Source organism: Rhinatrema bivittatum, chromosome 6 (assembly GCF_901001135.1).
Source record: "Rhinatrema bivittatum chromosome 6, aRhiBiv1.1, whole genome shotgun sequence".
NCBI lineage: Eukaryota > Metazoa > Chordata > Amphibia > Gymnophiona > Rhinatrematidae > Rhinatrema > Rhinatrema bivittatum.
In genome coordinates, this window is record NC_042620.1 from 19805333 (window position 1) to 19830761 (window position 25429).

Sequence of the window (25429 nt, forward strand, 5' to 3'; positions counted from 1 at the left end):
GCATACGGAGGCCTGCCAGGCGTGGGGCAGGTTGGATGACAGGGCGCTGAGGTGATAGCGAGGTCTTCCTCAGTTTGAATGTCCTCTGGAGTTTCCAAATTTGACCGATGATGAAAGATGAAGGCTTCTAACCCTTGTCCTTTTGCAGCCTTGGGCTCAGCTCTCCTCTTACCCCTGCTTTTACTCGCTGCCTATCTCCTTTCCCCTTCTCTGGTTGGGACCCGTGGGTGCCAGGCAAGCGGGGGAAACGCTTCTGGTGCACGGGTGGCCAACAAAGTTGATTTGGGGGGGGGGGAATGAAAAAGCCATCAAAGCCCGAGAGATTTAGCCTCCGGTGGGGGAGATCAGAGCAGTAGCCTAAGAGCGCTGTAGATAGAGCAGGGACAGTGCAACGAGCACCATTTCAGACACAGGCTATCCGCGTGTGGCAGAATCAACATGGCGCCTGACGGTCAGTGCAGGAAACGACTACTGATTTGTGTAGCCTGCCACATGAGCGGTGAGCCCGAAATTGGCCCTCAGCTTGTGCAAGAAGTGTTTGGAAGCACAGGGGGGAGGTGCCTCCAGGTGAATTTACCCCTGTGGGGGTTCACATTCACAGATGCATGAGCTAGTGGAGGCTGCCTCCCAGGGTCAGCTGATCCTCCCCTGGCAGGAGAGGAGCTCGCCCCTCCTCAGCTAATGCCTATTCCTCCTGGGTTCGAGATTCTTGTCCACCTCATTGCTGCTGGGTATGGATCTTTTGTCCCTTTCATGGATAGAATTTGTTTTTAAAGGGCTTCAGTCTTTTTGCAGAGCAGGAGGGGGCCATGCTCGTGTTTTCTGGAGGGTCTAGCCTGAAGTCACTCTTTGTGATTGGAAAGCGCTCAGCCCCTCCCTCTTCTCTTTCCAGGTGATCTAAGCAGCGGAAGGGACAAAGGGAGAATTGGGGGGGGGGGGGGGGGGGGTAGAAGAAGGAGTCTGAGGACTCCTTCGAAGAGTCTGGCTCCTCTACTGCAGATGCTGGAGACGTAGTGTTGGGGGATGGTGAAATTCCCCCGGATATTGAGCCGCATCGAACTGGGCTATGGCTGTTTCGTCAGGCTGGGTTGTCTGGGCTGATATTTCAGACACTAAAGGTACTGGGGTGTGATGAAGCAGCTCCGGATCTGACTAGAACACACCAGAAAGATCCTATTATGGCCAGCTTGAGGAAGGCATTCTGGTTTGGTTTTTTTCCCCTATCCACGAAGCGGTGCAAGAACTGGAGTGCTCAAGAGGCTAATTTTAAAGGTTAGTCCTTGGTGGATATTTTCCCTATGGGCCCTAAGGCGAGGAACAGTTTTGTTTTCCGAAGATGGATGTGCTGTTGTACTCAGTAACTAAAAGGACCAGCATCCCGATGGAATTTGGAGTGGCTTTGAAGGATGCCCAGGCTGTACTGAAACAGGCCTTTGAGGCAGTGGCCATGAAAATACAGATCATCCGCTTGCTTATTGCATGATAGCGTGGGCCAGTTTGTGTTTCACTCAGGAAGTGCTGGGAGAGAGTGGCCCTTATTTAGAGCCAGGGGATGCTTTCCTGGCTGATGTGAGCTTGATTTAGCAGGTATAGCGGCTCGTGGAGTAGCTTCAGTGATAGCAAGCTGAAGAGTCCTAACCTCTTTAGCATTTCTTCATAGGGGAATTATTACATCTCTTTATCATTTTAGTTGCCCTTCTCTGTACCTTTTCTAATTCTGCTATGTCTTTTTTTTTGAGATGTGGTGACCAGAACTGCACACAATACTCTTAAGATGAGGTCACACCATGCAGTGATACAGAGACATTATGATATTCTCTGTTTTATTCTCCAGTCCTTTCCTAATAATCCCTAGCATTCTGTTTGCTTTTTTGGCTGCTGCTGCACACTGAGCAGAACATTTCAACATATTTTCAACAATGATTCCTAGATCTTTTTCCTTAGTGATGCCTCCTAATGTGAAACCTTGCATTATGTAGCCATAATTTGGGTCACTCTTCCCTAAGTGCATCACTTTGTATTTGTCCACATTAAATTTCATTTGCCATTCGCACACCCAGTCTCCCAGTTTTGCAACGTCCTCTTGCAATTTCTCACAATCCTCTTGTGATTTAACAACTTGATTAATTTTGTGTCTTTGGCAAACTTGATCCCATTTCCAGGTCATTTATAAATATATTAAAAAGCAGTGGTCCCAGAACAGATTCCTGGGGCGCTCCACTATTTACCTTTTTTCCATTAGGAAAATTTACTCTGTGTGTTTTCTTTCTTTTAACCAGTTGGCATTCCACAATAGGACACTGCCCCCTATCCCATGATTTTTTAATTTGCTAAGAAGTCTCTCTTGAAGGACTTTGTCAAAAGCTTTTTGGAAATCCAGATACAATATATGAACTGGCTCACATTTATTCACATGTTTGTTTATGCCATCAAAAAAAATGTAGCAAATGTGAGGCAAGATTTCCTCAGCTAAATCCATGTTGGCTTTGTCTCATTAAACTATGTTTATCTATGTGTTCAGCAGTTGGAATGAGTGGTACATCTGGCCAAAAGCATATTATAACCCTCCCAGATTCTGGAGTGTTTAGGATTCTAGTTCAGTACGGCTCTGGGCAAGGTATTTTTCCCTGGAACAGCATATCCAGAAGCTCTGGGAGCAAATCTGGGCCCTGTGGGCAACAGACTGTGCAATAGTGTGGACATACTTGCAGGCATTGGGCTCTTTGGCGCCCACTTCAAAAGTTGTGTTTTGCTCAGTGGAGTTCTCAGTCCCAGGAGTACAGTGTACAGCTGTTCTTGCCGCTGGAGGTGAAACAGAAGTTGCTCTGATGGATGCAAAGAGATCTCAGCAGTCGGGTGGACTTGGAAGTTCCCGATTGGATAGTGGTCAAGACAGAAGAGTCTCCAAGGCTGGGGAGCCCACTGCCAGGAGTTAGTGGCATAGGGGCAGTGATCTCCCGAGGAGATGGGTTGGTCCATCAATTGACTTGGAGGCTCATGTGATTTGATTTGGCATTCTTGGAGTCTGCAGGCCAGCTGACCCGGAGAACAGGGAAAGCGATGTCTGACAGTGCCATACAGGTGTCCTACATCAACCATCAATGGTGAACTCTGAGGCAACAGGTCTCTCTGGCAATGGATATCCTACTGCCAAGGGCAGAGCAGCATTTTCAATCGCTGTTGGCCTTGCATGTAGCAGGAGTAGATAATGTTCAGGCCTATTATCTCAGCTGCCACACCTTGGACCCAGGAGAAGGGGAGCTGGTGCATGATCAACTTATCATTGCTTGATGGAGGTAGCCGTTCATGGACCTGATGCAAGCTGCACGAATGCGCATTGTTTTTACAGTTGCAAATGGGACATGCAAGTGCTCAGAATCAATGTGCTCATTCAAACATGGCCACGAGACGAGTTGCTCTGTGTTTCCTCCATGGCCCATGATCAGCAGGTTGCTGCAGAAGATTACACAGCATCCAGGCTTAGTGCTGATGGTGGCCCTGAATTGGCCGCGAAGGCCAGGATACGTGGATCTTCGGTATCTGAGGGTAGACAAGCCGTTGAAATTGCCGCTGCGCAAGGATCTACTGCATCAGGGTAAAGTCCTTCACAAAAATCCAGGTCAATTTTGTCTTGCGGTTTGGTCTTTGAGAGGGCTTGACTCTTGAAGCATGGTTATTCGTTGGTGGAGGTGAGCACCTTGTTGAGAGCTCACAAATGTTCTGCTTTATTGGCCTACATGCAGGTCTGGAGAACTTTGAGAATGTGCCTGGGTCGGTCTTGTCTCCCCTTGAAAGCATTGGTTCCCTTAATCTTGTAATTTCTACAGGAAGGTCTGGTTAAGGGGGTGGTCCTGAATACACTGAAGGTGCAAGTGGTGGTGTTGGTGTGTTATAAGGGTCATATGCAGGGGAGACCTCTTTCTTCATATCCAGATGTCTCCAGATTTGAGAGGAGTGAAGCATATTCAGCTGTCATTACATATACCGGTGCCCCTTTTGGGATCTTAATCTGGTGCTGTCTTTTTTTTTGATGGGTCCCACCATTCATCAGCTTTGGCAGCTTTCCTTGTGCTTGCTGACCATGAAGACAGTGTTCCTGGTCGTAATATGTTTAGCGAGGTAGACTTTGGAACTGCAGGCTCTATTTTGAGAGACCTTCTTGGTCATTACCCCAACAGGGTGCAGATTAGGACTGTGCCTGCCTTTTTGCTGAAGATGGTTTTGAATTTCACTTAAATCAGTCCATTTCATTACCATCTTTGGATTGGTGTTTGCATGCGCAAGAATTTGAGCTTTTGCAATCTCTGGATGTGTGGTGGCATCTGTTGTGGTATCATAAGGTTACAGAGTTTCACAAAACCTTTCATCGTTTTCTCCTTCATGGAGATGTAAAGAAGGGGGAAATGGCTTCACGCACCACGGTGGCCTATGTGAATGCGGGGAAGCTTTTGCCTAAGCAAGTTAAGGCTTATTCTACCAGAGAACAGGCGATGTCTTGGACAGAATTGCGATTGAACTCTCCAGTGGAGATCTGTTGAGCAGTGACATGGTCTTCTTTGCATACTTTTGCTGGGCATTATTGTTTAGGTAAGGCAGCAAGAGAAGACGTGTCTTTTGCCAGGGCGTTTCTGATGGGAGCGCAGGCAGCCTCCCACCCTTCCGGGGTGTAGCTTTGGTTCATCCCACTTGTGTGGACTGGACTGCCTGAATGGAGAGGAAGGTGAAATTACTTCTTATCTGATAATTTCCTCTGCCTCTAGGACAGGCAGACCAGTCCACACTCCTGCTCTGGCCTGCCTTGCTACTCTCTGGCCTATCCTGTTTTCTTTGGTCCTTGTCAGGAGTTTTGTCGAAGACAGACAGAGCAAGGACTACTGAGAATTTCTGGGTCACTGCAGGACCTGGTAAGTGTCTGCCTTCTGCAGGATAGATGTTCTTACTGGGGGGGGGGGTTGTTTTTTTTACTTTTTTCTTATGTTCTTCCTGCTGAGTCCAGTACTTCCAGTTCTTCGGGATGACCAAAAACAAAAGTTTGAACTGATTGTTAAAGTTTGTTTGTTTAGTTGTCCACAGTTGGTTTTTGCAGAAATACTGGCAGGCTGATGTCTATACAGGGCTATATGAGAGTGACATCAGCGTGTCGTGAGCTCAGTCTCCATCTGCTGGTTGGAGTGCATCACCCACTTGTGTGGACTGGCCTGCCTGCCCTAGAGGAAAGGAATTTATCAGGTAAAAAGTAATTTCACCTTCTTCAGAGAGGAACTTAAGCCAGTTTCAGAAAGATCCTCCTAGTGGGGCGCACAGATTTTCTAACTACTTTATGCAATGTATTGCGGTTACCATGGCAGTCCACTTGAATTTATAGAAATAAGAGTCTGCAAACAAGATACAGGCGAGACTTTTTTATTGGAATCACTCAATAACAGTAATGGACTTTAAAGAGCTGTGCTGATTGCAGTAGAACAGTGAAGAAATAGTGCAGCTATCCTGGCCTCACCTGTTTATAATATGAACACAAACCATTACAGGAAGGAGCTCTCTGCTGATCCCCCTACCCACTCCACCCCCTTGACCTTTAAAAGAAAAGACAAAAGGGATCAGGGGAAAACCAGGAAGGGGGCACATTGAGAAATAAATCTAACTTTATTTTATTATTCCCTCACTGGGGGGAGCAGGAGCCATCAGTTCATTTGCAAATTGCCAGCAAGAGATTGATGCAAGGATTCAAATGCCCATGGCATTCTGGATTAGTTTCCTGTAAGGAGTCTTGCAGCTTTCTGGTCCCTGGGTCATATTCTATTCTATATTTACACTTATATACTGCCTCATTCTCCATAGCGGAGACTCGAAGTGATTTATGTGAGCTGCTCCCACCAGCATGGGAATATTAGACAAAAGTAAATAGCAAGGATATATTTTTGAATGTGCCCCTTTCTGGCCTTTGCTGGCAACCCTTAGCCATGTCTTTTAAAGGCAAAGCAGGCCTAATTAGAGGAGAGACCTGCTTTAAAGCAATTTACATTTTTTAAAGAACAGTAACAGACGGATGTTTGTTCACTAAATTCAGTTGTAATGTAATTCTTTGTGTGTACCCCTGCTTTATTATATATATTTTTATAGAAATAAAACATTTTGGCCTTAGTTTTTAAGGAAGCATTGCTAGAGTTGACGAGGTTGTGTGACGCCTTGTGTGTACCCCATCCAGTGTTGAAAGCTCCATATACAGCTCGCAGGAAGAGATGTGGGTTTTGAGATGCATACACAGTGTGCAGTAATACTCAATCTGACTCTGTTCAAATCTTCCTGTGTAGTTTTTCCATTTCTTTAAGTTGCTCTTCTGCAGTCTACATTTGTGGAAGTGTTTTGGATTATGCAGCACAAGGTGAAATTTAAGCTATTAATGACCTTTCCTTTTGTTCTGCCAGTCTGGACCAGATGAGTATGTTGCCAGTAGATGGAGACCGAAAAGAAGCTTAAAATTGACTTCACTCTCCTTATTGGGGTCTGGTGCAACCTTCAGCACTTCAGTATCCAATGACAAAGCTAAGACAATTGAAGGCAATTGTTTTGGTTTCCAAACTGACACCACAGTGCAGTGAAAAAAAAACTTTAACCCAGGAATTAGATAATCCCTTCACCAAGGGCACGATTAAGTCAACTACATTGAGTAAGCAACAGCATATTCACTGTTAACTTATCCAGCTGAGAGTTCTTGATTGCTGCGGCTCCCGGAGTGGGTTCTTTAAAGGTCTGGCAGGATTAAAGGAAAGGAAATTATCTTTTTAAATTTCACCCTCCTTATTGTTCATGCCTGACCAATCTAAACGAGTGGGACGTACCCAAGCTCTACCCATACCAGCATAAGTAAGTCACAATAGCTCTTAAGACTCATGTGCCTGAGGCATACCTTCTCTTGGCTTGCACCCCCACCCTGAGGTGCTTAAAGCAGGTATGCAATGGAGGATATGACGCTTCCCTACCTTATCCTTTGGAAAGACAAATTCTGATTCTGCCTGCAATGACTCTTCACCGAGCAAGCTCACCAGCCCTCTGGGATCTGCAAAATCCTGCTAGAGTGGGCTGAAGTGCTCATCTCCTTAATTCCTCCTCAAATTGATGTCTTAGAAACAACTGTACCTTAACAGGACACATCAATAGCCAGAAGACCTATTTGACATTCAGAAGAAACTGGTCATCTGCAAACATCATAAGTGAGAGAAGCCTGATTCTGACAGAAGTGAAACAGTACCCTCAGAAGAGGGAGAGTAATGGGTGCAGAGAGATCCTTTCCTTTAAATGTACTGAAGGCCACTAAGGAGACCAACTTCAACAATAAGACTTGGTTGAGAGGAAGAGAGGCCAGATCCTTTGACTATTGAGCTTGGGTTCCAAGTGGAGGAGACATCCCTTAGTGGAGAACTTGTATGTTTGACTTCCTGGAAGCCAGTATCTCCTGTGAGAGAGTAGCAAGAGAGCTTCTATGACTGTCCCTTGTAACAAGCCAGAGCCAGTCTCTGCCCTCTGGGAGAATTGTGGATTATGTTTTCATCCCATTCTCCTCTGGAAGGACAAGACTGAAGGAGTGGATTCCTCAAAGGACATATTGTCTCTTCCATAAACTGAACTTGCAGAGGCTCCAAACTCTGTCATGTCCACTACATGGTTCACGTTCACACCATCAAAGGCTGTAATCTGACACTAAGTATCCTTGCTGTGTAGCCTATTTCTTTTAACAGCCAAGGTTGCAAAAGAGAATAGAAGTATTCCTCTGAATGGGGAAAAAGGTAAAGGGACATCCATGCTTGTACACTTCAGAATTTGGTCTAGGGAATGTCTGGATCCAGACAGGAACCCATGTACAAGCAGATACCAAGATAGCCAAACCCATGGCTCCTACTTTCCAGTTTTGGCTGAAGAATCTTGTTAGTCTTGGATCTTTGCCAGACTGATCTGAAATCCACTCACAAAAATGCCCTACCTGCTCCCTCGAAGGGGAAAGGCCCATTTTGCCACCCCTTATATGTCAGGGTCTCAAGAGTGTCAACTCAAAACATACATTTGTAATTCATCTGTATGCTGACAGTGACATCCTTGTGAGCTGCTGTTGGCTCCTGTAGTGGAACTTATTCCCAGACCAAATCTAATTCACTTAGGGTATCTGAGGGCTACTAGATTCCCGCTGTTTGTTCGCATCTGCTAATGGTGTTGCATTGACTGCTCCCATCAGGGTTGCCTTCTCCCAAAATAGAGGCCAGGATTTCTGGAGCACTAGACATCTGGCTCAGACCCTTGGCTTAGAGCTGTACCCGTTGGTTCTCTTTTAAGACTCCTGTGTCTGCTTCAGCTAGGCCAATGCCCATGGCACGAAATAACCATGAGAGAGATTCCTTATCCATTCCCTGCAGGAGACATCTGCTCAGGCTCCTTCTAACCTCCCTAGAAAGAGGGAGAGTAGCACCTTGGACAACTGGATATCACCCTGAAAGGCATGTGAATTGATTGAGATGCATGTGTGTGTGCACAAGGTACAACATTCAGATCCATTGTCCTGGAACCTAAAAATTGCAGATCAGATCATTCTCAGGGTAGAGATGGAAACTGGACACCGGGAGTAAAGCCTGAGTCCTAGAAGTTCAGGGCCATAAGGCCACATTCTTTTTTAGACAGGAGAGGGCTTCCCATGCCCAAGGAAAAAAAAATACCACCCCCCCCCCCCCAGAACTTCACCATTGTCATCGGAGGGAAGAGGGAGGTAAAAAGCCTGGTATGCTTGTCTTATTTATTTTTGGCATGAGTGCTAACAAGCTCTGTTCTATTTTCACTACAGCACTACTTTCCCCATAGGAGCCAGAGCTCAGTTTGGGGCTCCCATAGAGTTTTGCTTTTGGCAGGGTGCCAAATCTCTGCGGATCTTACCTACCTACTCAGAAGCCAGCATAATGCATCAACTGCCATGACTTACCTGCAGAAGTGCAGCACCTTATTTTTTTTTCACAGAAATTAGCAAGCAGAGGGTCGGAGAGGAAAGGGTGAACACCTCAAACACCCATGACAGAGTCCAGATCTGCAGAAAGAGGACATGCTTCAAGCCTTTTTCTTCTCCAAAACTTTACTGCCTCCCCATTGCTCTCCAAGAGTAGAGGGGAGAGTTGCTGTCAGTAGCTTCTGCTGCAGGAACCCACCAAGGGAGCAAAGTCCCAAGGGACCACCTGTACTTGACCAATAGACATGGGGACTTAGACCCCATCTGACTCAGCTCTCCAGGGGGAAGAAAGAAGCAGTCCTAACTGGACGTCACCAGAACACCCCCAAGACTTTACCTGAGCCTATAGCCTTCCCAGAAATGGCCTCCTCTTTGCTGCTGCACCATCTGCTGGAAACAGAGAAATACTGAACCAGACCCCTGTAAAGTCAGCTGTGAGCTTTTTCTCTGTCTCCATCTGCTGACAGGTGGATATATCCTGCTCATCTGGTCTGGCATGGACAGTAAGGGAAGTGGAATCTGATTGATTAATACAGTTTCTGGGATATAACGCGTAGTGTGTGCCATCCATTAAAAAGCAGAAGAGGCTCATAAGGAAAAAGTAAAAACATATTTAAAGAAGCATTTAAAATTAACATCTGCCCTGTGACTTAAGAAGTATTGTACAGTATATTTGGAGTTTTCTTTTATCAAGGTAATTTGACAATAAAAGAGAGGCAGTGTTGCATTGAGCACTCCTACCTAAGCTCTGGCAGTGTCTTACTGACAATTTACTTGGAGCAGTCATTTAATTCCTCCTCCATCTTTCTTTGAGTGATTCTTTTATTTTGCTGTCCCAGCAGTTTCTTCCTGTTTCTTTGGGTTTTCAGCTCAGTTGGAACAGGTCTATGCAGAAGATGCAGTGCAGTGAGCCTTTATGCACAATGACCCCTTTATCCCTTTTCTGCCCTTCTGATTAGCCCAGTCGTCACAGCCAGGGGTCACAGACTGCGACTTCTGCCGAAACTTGCTGTCTGTGCATGATTTTAAAGGTGAATTTTCAGTGAGTTGTGTGTGTAAATAGCATATACTCATTATGTGCTTTTTTTATAAACCTCAACATACATGCATAAATAAGGGTACACGAATAAATTTTGTACATATAAAAAAAAAAAGGGATGGGCCAGGGGCCTTCCAGGAGGGGCCAACATTTATGTAAGTTGCTATTTTATAAGCAATTTATACATGCAGATTTGGCAGCTTCCTTGCGTGTATTTACTCCTCAATATCTAGAGTAAGTAATCGTAAACGTCTTAAAAGTGAAATGCTGACTGGGTAGGGGGTCTGGGGAAAATGGGAGTTCAGGCTCAACAGCCAGGAGGGCCTTGATGACCTTCAGATGAACTGGTAGACTGATAAAACTGGTAACTTCATTGCCTTGCACATGTTAGAAAATCTCCCGACTTACATGTGTAAAAGCTGACTTGGAGGGGTGGAAATTATGCCTGTAAAATCTCAACATGTATATTTTTATGATTTGACACAAAAATACATGAGTATAGCAATTGTGTGTTGTTTATCCAGATAAATTATGATTTTATCTGACTAAATCTTGAAATCATCTCTTATCCGGACAAGTTCTGACTGTCCGGCAAAGTAGCAGGAAAGCCGTTACTTAGCTGAAGAAGTCTTAAAATGCCACTTACCCAGCTAAGTCAGATAGCCGGATAAGTAGTGCTTTTTAGTCTTAGCTGGATAAGTAGCATTTTAAGACGTAGCCAGATAAGTGCCACTACTTACTTGGATAACTCGGAACTTGTCTGGATAAGTGTAATAATGTATTTGTGTGGCTTTTTTTTATATGTGTCATGTTGCTGGGTACATTTACATGTATTTTATAACCTGCATACATCTACCAGCTGGTTATAAAATACCAAAATAGATTTCCACATGCCCACATACATGCATGTTTTACAGTTAGCCATCCAATTTGGCTATTTTGCAGTGGCAGAGACTCCTGCCCAAGGAGCTAAAAATTGCTGCCTTTGAGTTAGTTCCAGCTGGATTGCTGGACACGGCGATCAAACCTTGGTCTCCTATATGCCTGCACACAACACTGTCACTGAGCCATTGGGCTGGCTCCACTTACAGTGCTTTTTGAAATTCATTGCATTCCATGATGGTTGCAGTTTAAAACCAGTTACCAAGTTGGGCAAGAGCTAGCTGAAGCTTGGGTGCTGTTTGTTTTGGTATGTGAACCTTGCTTTTCTGTGTAAATGCAAGGCGCTATATATATATATATATATATATATATATATATATATGATTACAAATTATTTTGCCTTTTCTCGATATTCAGCATTTTGTTTTTCTTATTTTCTAACAACCTACCAAATTTTTCTTTGCCCCTCCTGTTTCTCGTTCATTTGATAAATTAAAAATAGTTAGAATGAAATCTTCTTGTGTTGCTGTCATGTCCGCTGTGACAACTTTAACCTGAAAACAAAAGCCCTTCTTACAATGAAAAGAGCACAGCCTCTTCTCAGCCGGCTGACCCTTACCCTGTTGGTGACAAATTCTTGTAGCCCCAACTGTGTCACCATTTCAGAGGATTCTGAATCGTAATCCGACTTTGTGCTGGTGTGCAGGGGGCTCTTTTCCAGGACTGGATTGGGCTTCCTTTGCTACTAAAAGAGGTGTTGGATTATATGATGCATAAAAGAGTTTTATATCAAACTGTCTGATAGAGCATTATTTTAGTTGATACATTGCATTCTATAAAACATTTAAAGCAAAATTACTATAGTTTCAGCCTGGCATGCTGGTGTTTTCTTACCATTAGTCATTACCTTCAGTGCTGCTATTTAATAAAGGAAAAGTGCTAAATGACTCCGTTTTTACAGGTCAGTAGTTTCCCAACTTTTTACATTTGTGACATTCAAGTAAATGGGACCCCTCAATTGAATTACAAAAAAAATTCTCTGAATCAGATTACCCCAAAAAATCAGTTTTTAATGGTGTAATTATAAAACATCCACTCCTCCACTTCTCAGGCTGGTACTAGACCTAGACCTCATTGGTGCTTTCAGGTCAGGTCAGACGTATCAGAAACCTGCAGTCAGCGATAGTGCTGCGCACTGCCATGCGGAAGGCATGAGTTAGATTGCCAGTTTAGGTCTTCTGTGGCTGTGAATGCTGCAGAGTTCACAGCCCCTGAGACGGGGCAAAGGGAGTCTGTCGCTGCATGGTGGAGGCACCTAGTGATCAGAGTTATGGCCCCTGATGGCAGGGTTCAGGGCCAAGGGTTGTACTAAAACAAGGGGAAGGGGATATAAAATAGAATAGAGGAAGAAATTCCCCAGGTAGCTACAGATGAAGACTTGTAGTGCCAGAACTGTGGGAGCCCAAAGGAGCTGAGAAAACTGACTGGTCAAAACCACTGTGGTCCATTTGTTACAACTTTCTGGTCTTTCTTTCCTAATGATGCTTCATGTCTGGGGCCCAAAAGAGAAGCAGGGATCTTGTCCTGGGGTGGTGCTGAAGAAAGTCTTCCATCTTGTTACAACAAAAAAAGAAAAAAAATATTTTGAATCACCAGATATACACTTGAGTAGTGAGCTGAGATAGAGATGTTCAGGAATTCTTGCTGCCTTGAAAGGTCGACTTCCCCGGTGATAGGCATTGAGAGATGGGGCCAGAAATAGGAAAAAGCCAACAAATGTGTGACGCTACCTAGGAAAGTTTCTTCTGTCTTGCACACATGCACCGCTCGCTAATCAATTACTATATCAAACTCTATATAAATGCTTCTTCTTTGTCCCTAGGAATGATAGCAGAAGAATACAATGCTTTTTTCTACTCTCTTGTATCTCAAGACACTCAAGAAATGGCATACTCCACTAAACGACAGAGATTTCTAGTTGATCAAGGCTACAGCTTCAAGGTAAAAATGCTCTCAAGTATGTTTTTTGAGTATTTTTGAAATTTATATTTTTGGAACTATTCCAGAAAGGAATGTCCTCAATTCGGATACCTCCCTATAAATCTTAGCCTTCCAGATGTATATGGCACTAATAGCAGGCTAAAACAGTATTAGAGATAATGGGATAGATATTCAAAGGCATTTAACTTGATAATATGCAAGTTACTGTATCCTGCTAAATGCTGAGTTTTGAATATCTTACTAAAACTTAGCCAATTCACGGGTCGATACAGTAAGGCCACGTTAGAGTGCGGCAGTGCCGGGTGCACCCTCGTTTGCCCACGCACTGTTCTGATCACATACCGCTCGATACTCTATTTAAATTGCTTGCAAATGCAAGCCGCGTCTGCAAAGCGTTAGGCGAAGCGTTAGGCCCCGCGCAACCCATTTTACTGTATAGGCGCTTAATACAGCGCCTATACAGTATCCTGGGTGCGCTGGTACCTGTCATTTCAAATGACAGGCACCATGAAGTGGATCCCAACTTTAACCCATGAAAACCTAAAAACCGAAAATCCCCTCCTCCCGAAGCGGCTCGACATGTGCCAACTTACCTTTTGTTGCTTTTGTTGCCCCAATGAACGACAAGGTTTGAGATGGGACGAAGTAGGATTTGTCGTAATTGACGAGAAATCCTAATGAAATTAGCGTGTGTAAGGTTAGATTGAGGGACGACAGAGCAGCTTGCTCAGTGGGAACCCTGATTAACCAGTCATCCAGATAGGGGTAGACGTGAACACCTTGTGTCCTGAGGAAGGCTGCGACGACTACGAGGCATTTTGTAAAGACTCACGGTGCAGATACTAGGCCGAATGGAAGCACTCTGTATTGATAGTGCTTGGGGCCTACTAAGGAACCTCAGGTACTTGCGATGAGCTGGACTTATCGCAATGTGAGTGTATGCGTCCTGGAGGTCCAGAGAGCAGAGCCAGTCTCCTCTTTGTAGAAGAGATAGAAGCGATCCCAAAGTGACCATCTTGAACTTTTCTCGCTGGAGGTACTTGTTGAGGGCCCGTAGGTCCAAAATAGGACGGATGCCTCCCGATTTTTTGGGGATTAGGAAGTACCGGGAATAGAACCCTAGGCCTTGCGGAGAGTATGGAACGGGTTCTATTGCTCTTGACTGGAGAAGGAGGGAAAACTCTTGATCCAGAAGAATGGAGTGTTCGGATGTTCTCCACGTCTGTAGAGGTGGGGAGTCCGGTGGCAGGGCGAGAAAGTTCAGATGGTAACCCTGAGCAATGATTGCCAATACCCATTGGTCGGATGTGATTGAATGCCACATGTTGTGGAAGTGGCACAATCGACCTCCCACTGGTATATGCGACAGAGGAATCTGGCTGCTGCTCTCTAAGTGGAAGTCAAAAACCGGAAGCAGGTCCTGGTTGAGGAGCTGCTTGTGGTTTTTGTTTATGGGCTTGACGAGACTGCGGTTTTTGAAAAGGTCTCGTGGCACGGGATCTGGTTGGTGGCGGGTAAGACTTCTTCGGGCGGAAGAAAGACTTCTTAGAATCCTTTCTGAATGGCTGTTTTGAGGAGAAGTCGGAAGGCATCAAAGAGAGCTGTCTTAGGGTCTCATGATGGTCCTTTAATTCTGCCACCGTCCGTTGAATCTGTTCGCCAAACAGATTATCTCCGACACAAGGCAGGTCAGATAACCGGTCTTGTACTTCTGGGAAAAGGTCAGAAGATTTGAGCCAGGCCCACCGTCTCGCCAAAATAGCAGCTGCAGACACTCTGGTAGAAGTGTCAAATATGTCATAAGATGTTCTAATCGCATGCTTGCCTGCCTCAAAACCCTTGTTTACTAGGGTTTGTAATTGTTCTTGAAATTGCTGAGGCAGGGAGTCTGAAAAATCCTGTATCTGCTTAAAAATGACCCTGTTATATTGGGTCATATAAAGCTGATAGGTGGCAATCCGGAAGATGAGCATGGCTCCTTGGAATACTCGGCGACCAATGTTATCTAGGAACTTCTGTTCCTTTCCAGGAGGAACAGATGAGTGAGGCTTTGACCTTTTCGCCCTCTTTTGTGCAGACTCTACCACAACCGAGTGGTGATCAAGCTGTGATTTTTGAAAACCTGGGGCTGACTGTACCAAATAGGTAGTGTCAGCTTTCCCATGTACTGGAGCAATTGATCCAGGATGTTCCCAGTTCTTCTTGAGGAGATCAAGAAGGACCCATCCTTCTTGAGGAGATCAAGATGGATGGGAATAGAGGTGATTACCTTGGGGGCATCCAGGAATTGGAGCAACTGCATCATCTGGTGCCTATCATCCTGTTCCGTCTGTAATTGGAAGGGAACCAATTCAGACATTTCCTTTACAAAATTTATATAGGAAAGTCCTCTGGGGGAGAATGCTTTCTACTCTGTGGGTGAAGGTAAATCATCGGTGTCTGTTGAGGTATCATCACCCCAGGTATCATAAGGATCCGCATCCGTCCCTCTAGGAACTAGAGGGAGACAGGGTGGATGGATACCTGAAGGACCCGGTCTAGGCTCCGAAGGAATCGGAGGAATTATCGGAGGCACTGATGATGGCATGTGACATGTGGTAAATCATGCCATTTTGAATGGTAAGATTTATGTGTAGAAGGTTTTTGAGACGCTACCAGTACCTGAGAACATCAGTGAGTCCATGATATGAGACTGATCTGTGAGAAGGCAAATTGGTTACTGGTATGATAGATTAAGTATGGGAAAGCATACTGGTCTCGGCCATGACGTGGGTCTGAGAACAGTGAACCCCATCCCGGTGCAGCATAAAAAGGGGTGCTGGCTATGAGAGGCATTGAAAGAGACACACATAAGAGGCCTTTGTTGCAGCAAAGGCTTCCATGGGAACACATTGGAGACGTGTAGGGAGTAGAATCTGTCCACCGTGTGGTTTGATTCAGACACAGAGGGCAAGTTCGGTTGACCTCAGTGGTAGAAGATTTTTCTGGCTACACATATAATCCAAGACCATCCGGGAGGATGTAACTTTTGTGGAGAAGGTCTGCTAGTGCGTTCAGTAAGTCTGTTAGATAAGTGGCCCAGGGATGCATGGAGTGAGCAAGGGCCAAGAGTAGAGCTGCACAGCTTCCTAGCAGAGCAGCTAAGAGGTTGTGCATTGTATATTGGAAATACCACAATGTCACTATGCTGTCTGTCTGTATGCACAAAGGTTTGCTGCATAGGCAGTATTGTAAGGCATAAAGGCATAACTCATGGCTCAAAGCTCCAGGAAGTTAATGTGAAAGTCTGCATGGATCAGAGAAGACGCATATTGGGTTGAGAAGATGTTACTTCTAACTCTGCAACCCTGAGTAAATGCGAGCATGAGCAGGACCAGTCTAGGTTTTGGCTCTAGATCTGCAATATGGATCAGGGACAATAGCGGTTGAACAGCTTAGGTCCACTGATAATTGGATTTCACTGAACCTTACTCATAGCAAAAAAAATTTTTTTTTAACCCATGAGTAAATGCATGGTGAAAAAATACCGTGGCCCAACAATGAAAGAATTGAGGGGCTCAGCTTATCGTGTATGCGCGCAGAGACATATAAGAATTTGTCAGATTGTCTGCACGGTTGTTGGACATGAATGTCATTGTGACTGTGGTGTCCAGAAGTGTGCTATATGGGATTTATGGTAGTGAAAAGCAATCCCAGGTAGTACGTTTATAGTGAGTCATGAAGAAGGTAGAGGTCCTTGCTTGGGTTGATTGTTGTTATGCAGCTGTCCATGCAAGGAAAAGCGTGAATGATGTTTTACTCCGTAGAGAAAACAGCAGTCACTGCTAGTGATGTAATGAAATACCCCAGTTGCCGAAGCTGGTGCAACCAGCAGAGTTTGGGATTGTAATATTGTTGACTCACCATGAAGCACACAGAAAAAATAGAGAGGCAACCTACTTACTGCGGTACGGAAGCGTGGTGACGAGAGATACCATTTTTCCTGCACCTTCTGAAGAAAGTTGATATTTCTGAGGTCCAGGATGGGCGGAGCGTAACTACTTTCTGTTGAAAGAAAGAATAGTGAGATTAAAACTCCCCCACCCACTCCCCCCCTTCTGCGCTTTGAAGCGTCCGGGGGACTGTACCCTGAACCTTGGTACAAAGTGGGGTGGCCGCTCTGATATCCGGCAAGTTGAGAGACCAGGAGGTGTCCAACTGGCGGGGCTGACGTAATCAGGATATCATGTAATCTCCCACGGGAGCGTGAGTGGTGAAAGTCGTATCCGCATTTGTGTGTGCTATACAAGAAAACGTCGAGACCTGTCGCCAGGTATCAAGGTGGACTTGCAATTGAGACAGTGTTTGCTGAATCTCGTGTTTAGCAAATCAGCGAATGCATCTGGAATTTCAGTCCTTAATTAGGAACCAGAAATCAGAGTATTAATCAGTACAGAATCCCGTTGCTAACAACGGGAGGATGTCCTGATGTAATCCCAAATGATTAGTAGAGAGGTTCTCTTGGTATTGTGTCTAACATAGCTGGCAATAGAGATATGTGACAATAATATGGCTCTTGGAAGGCCAGACAACCTAGAACCTATCGAACCATATGGCCCGGTTTAGAGAACAGGTCTCAATGGAATTGTCGCTGAAGCGGGACTCAACTCTGTAACCTGGTATGGTGGCGCAGGTACAGAGGAGTCCAGGCTGAGCGTATCTGTCGCTACCACATTAATTTGTGGAGGTACAGAACCCCGCACCGGTGTCGGTGGGGAACGCCTCGGGTACAGGGGAGCCATTATGACTCATGACCCCGGCTCGGGTACAGGGGAGCCATTATGACTCATGAACCCAGCCCTCTTTGCAGCGGCTCAATGTATCGTGACGCCAGTGCAGAATTCCTCGGAACTCTGTCCGGTCATTCTGGAGCATGGAGGACTGCCAGTGTTGTATGGAACAGCGGTGGTGGCAGTAGCGATGTTGCTTGGCCTGGGCATTCTCCAGCACAGAGTAGGATAGCACCGATGTGCTGAATGGCGTTGGTGGTGGACGATCTCTGTGCCGGTGACAATGAGTGCCATGGTGCTCGGCCCGGTCTTTCCCCAGCGCCGAGGTGGACGCCCTTGCTGTCCTGGATGGCGAATGATGACGGACTGTCAGCATGCCTGCACTGCTCTTGGCACTGTGTAGTGTCGTAGGCTGATATGGGGCTGTAGTAAAAACTCCAAAGCATGGAGCACTGTGTTTAGGTGAGAGCATTGCGTGTAGGTGCTATTTCAGTCTTGACTGTATCGATGGCATGGGGCAGCCTCGAGGGTATCATAAAAAAAAAAATAAAAAAATATATATATATATATGAAAAAATGTCGATGGCCGAGCAGAGCAGCAATAACAGTGACAGAGGCATCGGTATAGGTATCAATGGCAATGATGTGGCATCAAAGGATTGAAAAGACATCGATGGCATCGGGAAATTGATGTCTGCATCGAAATCGATGGCCGCATCGATAGGAACGATGAGGACACCGATGGAAACGATGTGGGCGTCGACGGCATCTATGGATGGAGATGGGCACCGACTGCATCGGTGGCATGGCCATGGGTGTCGACATCCTCGATGGCATTGACATGGGAATCGATAGCAACGACGGCATTTATGGATGGAGACGGGCACTGACTGCATCGGTGGCATGGCCATGGGTGTCTACATCTTCGATGGCATTGATATGGGAATCGATGGCGTTGACCTGGGCATCGACTTGGGCGTCAATGGCATAGATAGAATCAATGATGGCATGCGCCCGGGCATCGATGACACCGATGGAAAAATCAGCGCCATGGATGAAAACCTTGATGGTACTGAAAGAATTGATGCGGGGATCAATGGCATCGATGGACCGCTGGGGGAGGGGTGTCGAAAAAGGCAGGATGGCCTGGAAAGGAGTACCGACAGTAGCGATGGGGCATCGACTGCACGAAAGTAGCGAGGTATGAATTCGACAGGGGGGCCCTGGCGGCAACGGTAACCGTGGAAGTACCTATTCCACTAGCGCTAATAACCAGGCAGAGGGTCACAGGAGGACACTCGCAGGCTGTGGGGCTAACTGTGAAAACATAGGGAGAGGGAAGACTGCAATTCGGTTGGTAGGCCGGGGAAACCATAGTGAGGTGACAGGAACCGACCGAAAAACAGGGCATAGTAGTTACCGAGCGTCAGTTAAACATACGCGAGGGGATAATGAGTATGATACCGGGAGGTACCATACTCATACTTGCAGGTGGGAGATATGGACAAATGGCTCGTAGCTGCTTTGATGGTATTATGCAGCTATAGTCTTCGATGCAAGGGTTAATTGCGTATGAAGATATACATAAGTGGTTAAAATCTGTGGATTTTTCTTGAGAAGCAAGGGGGGATGGGGGAATGGGGTGAAGCATATAGGATTAAAATAAATGTTAATTTCTGGCATTTACATGTACTCTATGTTGGGATTCCTGTACGCAGTTCTTCTATTTGTTACTTGATGTATATCCTGATACATTCAACTAAATGTAATGTTTATACTTGCCAGTTAATAAAACTTTACAAATTTAAAAAAAAAAAAAAAACATACGCGAGGGGAGGAAAAAGCGTTTGTAAAGTAAAAGTTTGTAAGTTGTGAGAATTTCTCACAGAGCTCCTAACAGCTATGCTTACTGCAGAGCAGAAAAAAGAAGACTGAGGGGAGACACCTGTGGTCACACGCTCAGTGCACTCAGTGTGCCAGCGTCAGTCAAAGCTTTATAGAAACTTTGACAGAAAAGTTTTCCGTAGCAGGGCTTCATCCACTGACGTCACCCATATGTGAGGACTACCATCCTGCTTGTCCTGTGAGAAATGGGAATATACTCCCGATTGATATTGAACTATTTATAATAACTGGGACCTGTGTTTTGTTTTTATTGAAGAGTGGCAGAGGTGGGGACCTCCATCTTTTTAACTTTTCATGATACTACAAAGAGCGATTATGAATTTATCTACTTTCTTGATGACTAATACCATACACTGCGTAATTTGGAATATGTGTGGCACTGGATTGGCAGTTATACTCTCTAAAATATTACAAGCCCTGAAAAAGTTAAAAACCAAAATAGCTATGTTACAAGAAACATGGCTAGATGAAGTGGAATACTCAAAATTAAGCAATGGGTAGTTGAAGTATTTTCAGCCAGGGAAGAAAAAGGTGAGAGTTGCAATTTTGATAAGCAAATCTGTGTAATTTAAGGAAATTAGAACTATAAAGGACTCTGAGAGTAGATTTATCGTGGTGGAGGGCCTCTTATTTGGTAGGCCCATGCTGCTCTGTATTCTCTATGCTCTGAATGTCTACACCCATGGCTTTTTTATGAAATTAATTTATTACAGTCATATACCTTTTTTGCTGTATTGAAAGATGTCCCACTGCTGTGTAAGCATCTGGATCTGATAGATGTTTGGAGATGTCTTTATTCCTCTGAACATGGTCACACTCATTATCTCTAGAGCGTATGACACTATGAACAGATTGGACTACTTGTTAATCTACATGCAGAATTTTTCTTTATGTACTGGCCTCATATTGGTCCATTAGAAATCTCTGACCATGTGCCAGTTTGGATGCATGTTATGGGGTTTAGTAATATACAAGCGTTGGAGATTCTCAACACATCTTTAATATGAAAAAAACTTTTCAAGAATGTAATAGCTTAAAATGGAAAGAATTTGCAGTTGTAAATGCAGTATGCCTAAATAATCCACTGTTAAATTGGGGAAACAGCTAAAGCAGTGTTAAGGGAGGTGATTTTGTATGTGGTAAGAAAAAGGAAATTAATAACAAGAAATTGAAAATGTATAAATTCTGGTTTGTGAGGAATCAGAAAACAAAACAGGTTTTACTATATTATTTTTGCATATGGTAATAAAACAGGGAGGATGTTGGTGAATGTTACCAGTTCCTGGGCAGGTACCAAACATAGCTACCTTGAAGACTCTGGGAAGGATGTATTGTGAATTCCACTAAGGACACTGTATATCAGTTGTTTCAGGAATTTTATTCTGAGCTATAAAAAGAAGAACCCATTGATACGAACCTTCAATTTTGAATTGAATCTTCTGGACTCCAGAAGGACACAAGATGCCCCTTCTGACAGGCTAATTGAATCTTCAATTTTGAATCTTCAATTTCCTAGCATGTAGCAAATGGACTCAGGACTAATGGGTATAATGTATTCCTGCTAGCAGTTGGAGACTGATCAGATTTCAATCTGACGTCAGCCCCTAGTACATATACCCCTGCAGGAAGTGCAGCTCTTCAGTATTTTCCGTCTCCATAGCAGTTAGGGACTATCTGCATGCTCTCACAGCGTTCGAACAAATTCAAAGAAGAAAATCCAAATTTTAAAGAACAAACCTACCTGAAGACGAGCCCCGCTCTCCTGCGGTGATACCCTAGGGTCCCTCTCCCAGTTGAGATTCCTGAGGTGATTTCCGTGGTCCCTCGGAGGTAAGCCTCGGTCCAGCGGCCGAATCACGGCGAGGACCTAGCCCCCGACCCTCTGGTGCGGCTGAGAGGCAGCGGGTGCATCCTCGAGCGCGGCGGTGAAGGTATTTGCCCTCTCCCCCCACAGCCGGAGACCGCCCGGGATGCAACTGGGAATCGCCAAAGACAAGGTAAGGTAGAAATCTGCTTGAACCGGTCTCAGAGGATCGAGGAGGAGCACAGGTCGCCGGCCGGGACCAGTGCCACTGGGTTGATCCGCCCTAGCAGGGCCAGGCCCCGGTTATTTCCAAGGGTCTACCCACGTGGAGACCCTCAGAGGGGGTTGCCATATTGCCCGCGTGCTCGCCGTCGCCATTTTGGCCCTATTCGCTGCGCCATTTGCCGTTTGGCCTGAGTGCACAAAGCACGTGTGCGCATAGCCTTACACGCACATCAGGTCTTGCGCGCAGAGCCAGGCGCATATCTACGGCTGGGCGCACAGCTACGTGCACAACTACACGCTTACCTTAAGCCCACCGGTGCGCATAAGAAGTTTATGCGTCGACAGCCATGGCACCTCCAGAAACAGAGATAAAAGCTCAAGGCCTCTGCCCAGCATGTCACATCAGAGCCGCACAAAGCAAGGAGGCGAACGCCCTATGCACCCATTGCGAGGAGGTCCTGGGAGATCCAGTTCATGGCCAGTCCCACCCAGGGCCGAGTTCTAGCTTCTCAGGGGGTACCCCAGACCTAGCCAGGCGGACCTCCCCACAGACGGGGAACCCCAAAGATCCAGCACCCCTCAGCTTCGACCCAGCTTCGATCTCATGGGTGGAGTTCTTCAAGGGGATTCACACCTTTGTTCAAATGCAAACTGAACCTCTGGCTGTCCAGCCACATGCTCCACCGGAGGACCCTCATGCCCCAGGCCCTTCAAGACCTAGGCACAGGCTTCCACTACCCAGAAGCCCCACCTATGGGGACCCGGACATCTCTGAAGAGGAAGCCGAACCCCTAGAGGAGGGGGAGCTCCCCCGGGGACAGAGACTCACCGAACCATGAGACGCTTCTTCACAAAGGACGAGCTCCCGGACCTGGTCAACCAATGCCTGACGGAGCTCGCTATCCCGGGCCCAGGGACTTCGGGGGAACCTAAAATGAACCCCCTGCTGGAGGGTCTCCGACAGACTTCTCGACATTTCCCTCTGTTACAAGCAGCACAACAGCTGATTGACCTGGAATGGAGAGCACCAGAGTCCACATTCAAAGGGAGACGAACCTTGGCAGCCCTGTACCCCCTGGACCCGGCAACCAAAGATCTTCTCGCATGCCCAAGAGTGGATGCCATGGTCTGCGCGGTCTCTAAACGCACCACTATCCCAGTGGAGGGAGTAGCTGCGCTCAAGGATACACATGACCGGCGTCTGGAGTCCATCCTCAAACAGTCATTTGACGTAGCCGCTATGTCTCTACAAATTGCGGCCTGCTGCACCGTGGTGACACGTGCCTGTTTATCACAAACCAGGAACAACACCCCAGGAGAATACATGGAACCAGCAGTATCATTCCCTGCGGACGCTGCTTCCGACCTAGTGCGCATAGCGGTCAGAGGAGTGTCATCTGCGGTGGCGGCCAGAAGGCAACTCTGGCTCCAAAGCTGGTCGGCCGACGCATCTTCCAAAACGCGCCTCACAAGGATGCCCTTCAAAGGATCCCTCCTGTTCGGCAGTGAACTAGAGAAACTGGCTGACAAATGGGGCGAATCCCCATTGCCGCGCCTGCCAGAGGATAAGACGAAGAGAAACCAGCGACCCTTCCCCAGGTCCTCTAGGGGCAAAGGTTCACAGCGCTTCAATCCTTACAGGAGCAACTATCAAACCCCCCGCCCTAAGGGCAGGAACCAGTCCTTTCGGACCAAGCACAACAAGAGGGGAACCAGCTCGGGTGCAGGCCCCAGCCGCACCCCACAATGAGATTCAGCCGACCCATCCAAGGGAAGAAGCCATAGGGGGAAGACTAGTCCTATTCTATCGCAGATGGGTCGAGATAACATCGGACAAGTGGGTCCTAGCTATCATTCGGGAAGGGTACTACCTGGATTTCCTACGAACCCCTCCAGACAAGTTCGTGGAGTCCCCCTGCCACAACCCCTTCAAGAGGGCGGCAGTGGAAGCTACACTGTCCAGACTACTGGCCCTCGAGGCCATAACCCCAGTGCCTCCACAGGAAATAAATACTGGACACTATTCCATTTATTTTATCGTCCCCAAGAAAGAGGGAACATTCAGACCCATCCTGGACCTCAAGTCGGTCAACCGCCACCTCAGGATTCCCCGCTTCCGCATGGAAACCCTACGATCCGTTATAAGGGCGATACAACCAGGAGAGTTTCTCACATCCCTGGATCTTTCGGAGACCTACCTGCACATCCCTATTCATCAGGAGCACCAGCGCTACCTACACTTCAAAGTCCTGAACCGTCACTACCAGTTCCGGGCACTACCCTTCGGGCTAGCCACGGCACCCCGGATGTTCACCAAGGTAATAGTAGTGGTGGCGGCAACACTGAGGAAGGAAGGAATCCTCGTTCACCCTTACCTAGACGATTGGCTGATCAGGGCAAAGTCGCCAGAGGAAAGCCACCAAGCAACCAGCAGAGTCATAACTACTGGAGAGCCTAGGATGGGTGGTCAACACACACATAAGCTCCCTACAGCCCTCACAGTCGCTGGAATACCTAGGAGTCTGATTCGACATCAAAGAGGACAAGGTAAGCCTGACCCCCACAAGGAGATCAAAATTGTGGAACCAGCTGCAAACCTTGCTGAACGATCCTCGTCCCACAGCATGGGATTACCTGCAACGATCCTCGTCCCACAGCATGGGATTACCTGCAAGTCCTCTGGCTGATGGCATCCACACTGGAAGTAGTGCCATGGGCAAGAGCCCACATGAGGCCCCTACAGCGCTCACTTCTATCACGGTGGAGCCCACAGTCCCAGAACTACACCGTACGTCTATCACTCCCGGGCAGAGTTTGGACCCAGCTATGGTGGTGGCTGCAGGCCAGCCACATGAGCCGGGGATCAAGACTATCCTCCCCAACCTGGACCCTACTCACCACAGATGCCAGTCTACGAGGATGGGGAGCACACTGCGAGGAGTTAACCGCCCAAGGGCAGTGGAACGCAGAAGAGGCGGGATGGAACATCAACCGCCTAGAGGCGTGGGCAGTCAGCCTGCCTGCGGTTCGCTCACAGACTTCGAAACAAAGCGGTCAGAGTAATGTCGGACAACGCCACGACAGTAGCCTACATCAACCAGCAGGAGGGAGCCAGGAGCCAACAGGTGTCCCTAGAAATAGACCCCCTGATGGCGTGGGCGGAAGCAAACCTCCAGGAGATATCCGCCATCCACATCACCGGGAAAGACAACATCACGGCAGACTTCCTCAGCAGGGAAAGTCTAGACCCAGGAGAATGGAGGCTGTCGTCTGCAGCCTTCAAGATGATAGTGAATCGGTGGGGGACACCGGACATGGACCTTCTGGCAAACAGATCAAACGCCCAAGTATCCAGATACTTCAGCCGCAGGCAGGAACCGCAGTCCCAAGGGATCAATGCCCTGGTACAGCCCTGGCCCCCGGGGACTCTACTATATGCCTTCCCGCCGTGGCCACTACTGGGCGCAATCATTCACAAGATACAACTACACCAGGGATTGGTTCTTCTGGTGGCTCCAGATTGGCCAAGAAGACCCTGGTACGCAGACATGAGAAGACTGCTGGCAGGGAACCCCCTACCCCTGCCCCCACACAGGGACCTGCTACAACAAGGTACGATCCTCCATGAGGACCCAGCTCAATTCTCTCTTATGGTCTGGCCATTGAGAGGGCTCGCCTGAGAGAGCGGATACTCGGGGGCAGTAATCGACACTCTCCTCCGAGCACGCAAGTTCTCCACATCGCTAACGTACATACGGATCTGGAGAGTATTTGAAGCCTGGTGCGAAGACCACAACATCAAGCCACGCTCATTTAAAGTT

At 46.8% G+C, this 25429-nt stretch overlaps 1 protein-coding gene across 1 annotated transcript in view; it reads left to right on the forward strand.

The window, feature by feature from the left end:
- ERCC3 (ERCC excision repair 3, TFIIH core complex helicase subunit) overlaps positions 1 to 25429 on the forward strand; it is an 86976-nt gene that overhangs the window by 49478 nt on the left and 12069 nt on the right. The window contains 1 exon segment of the mRNA XM_029605133.1: positions 12787 to 12905. Within this exon segment, the coding sequence (XP_029460993.1) occupies positions 12787 to 12905 (119 nt within the window).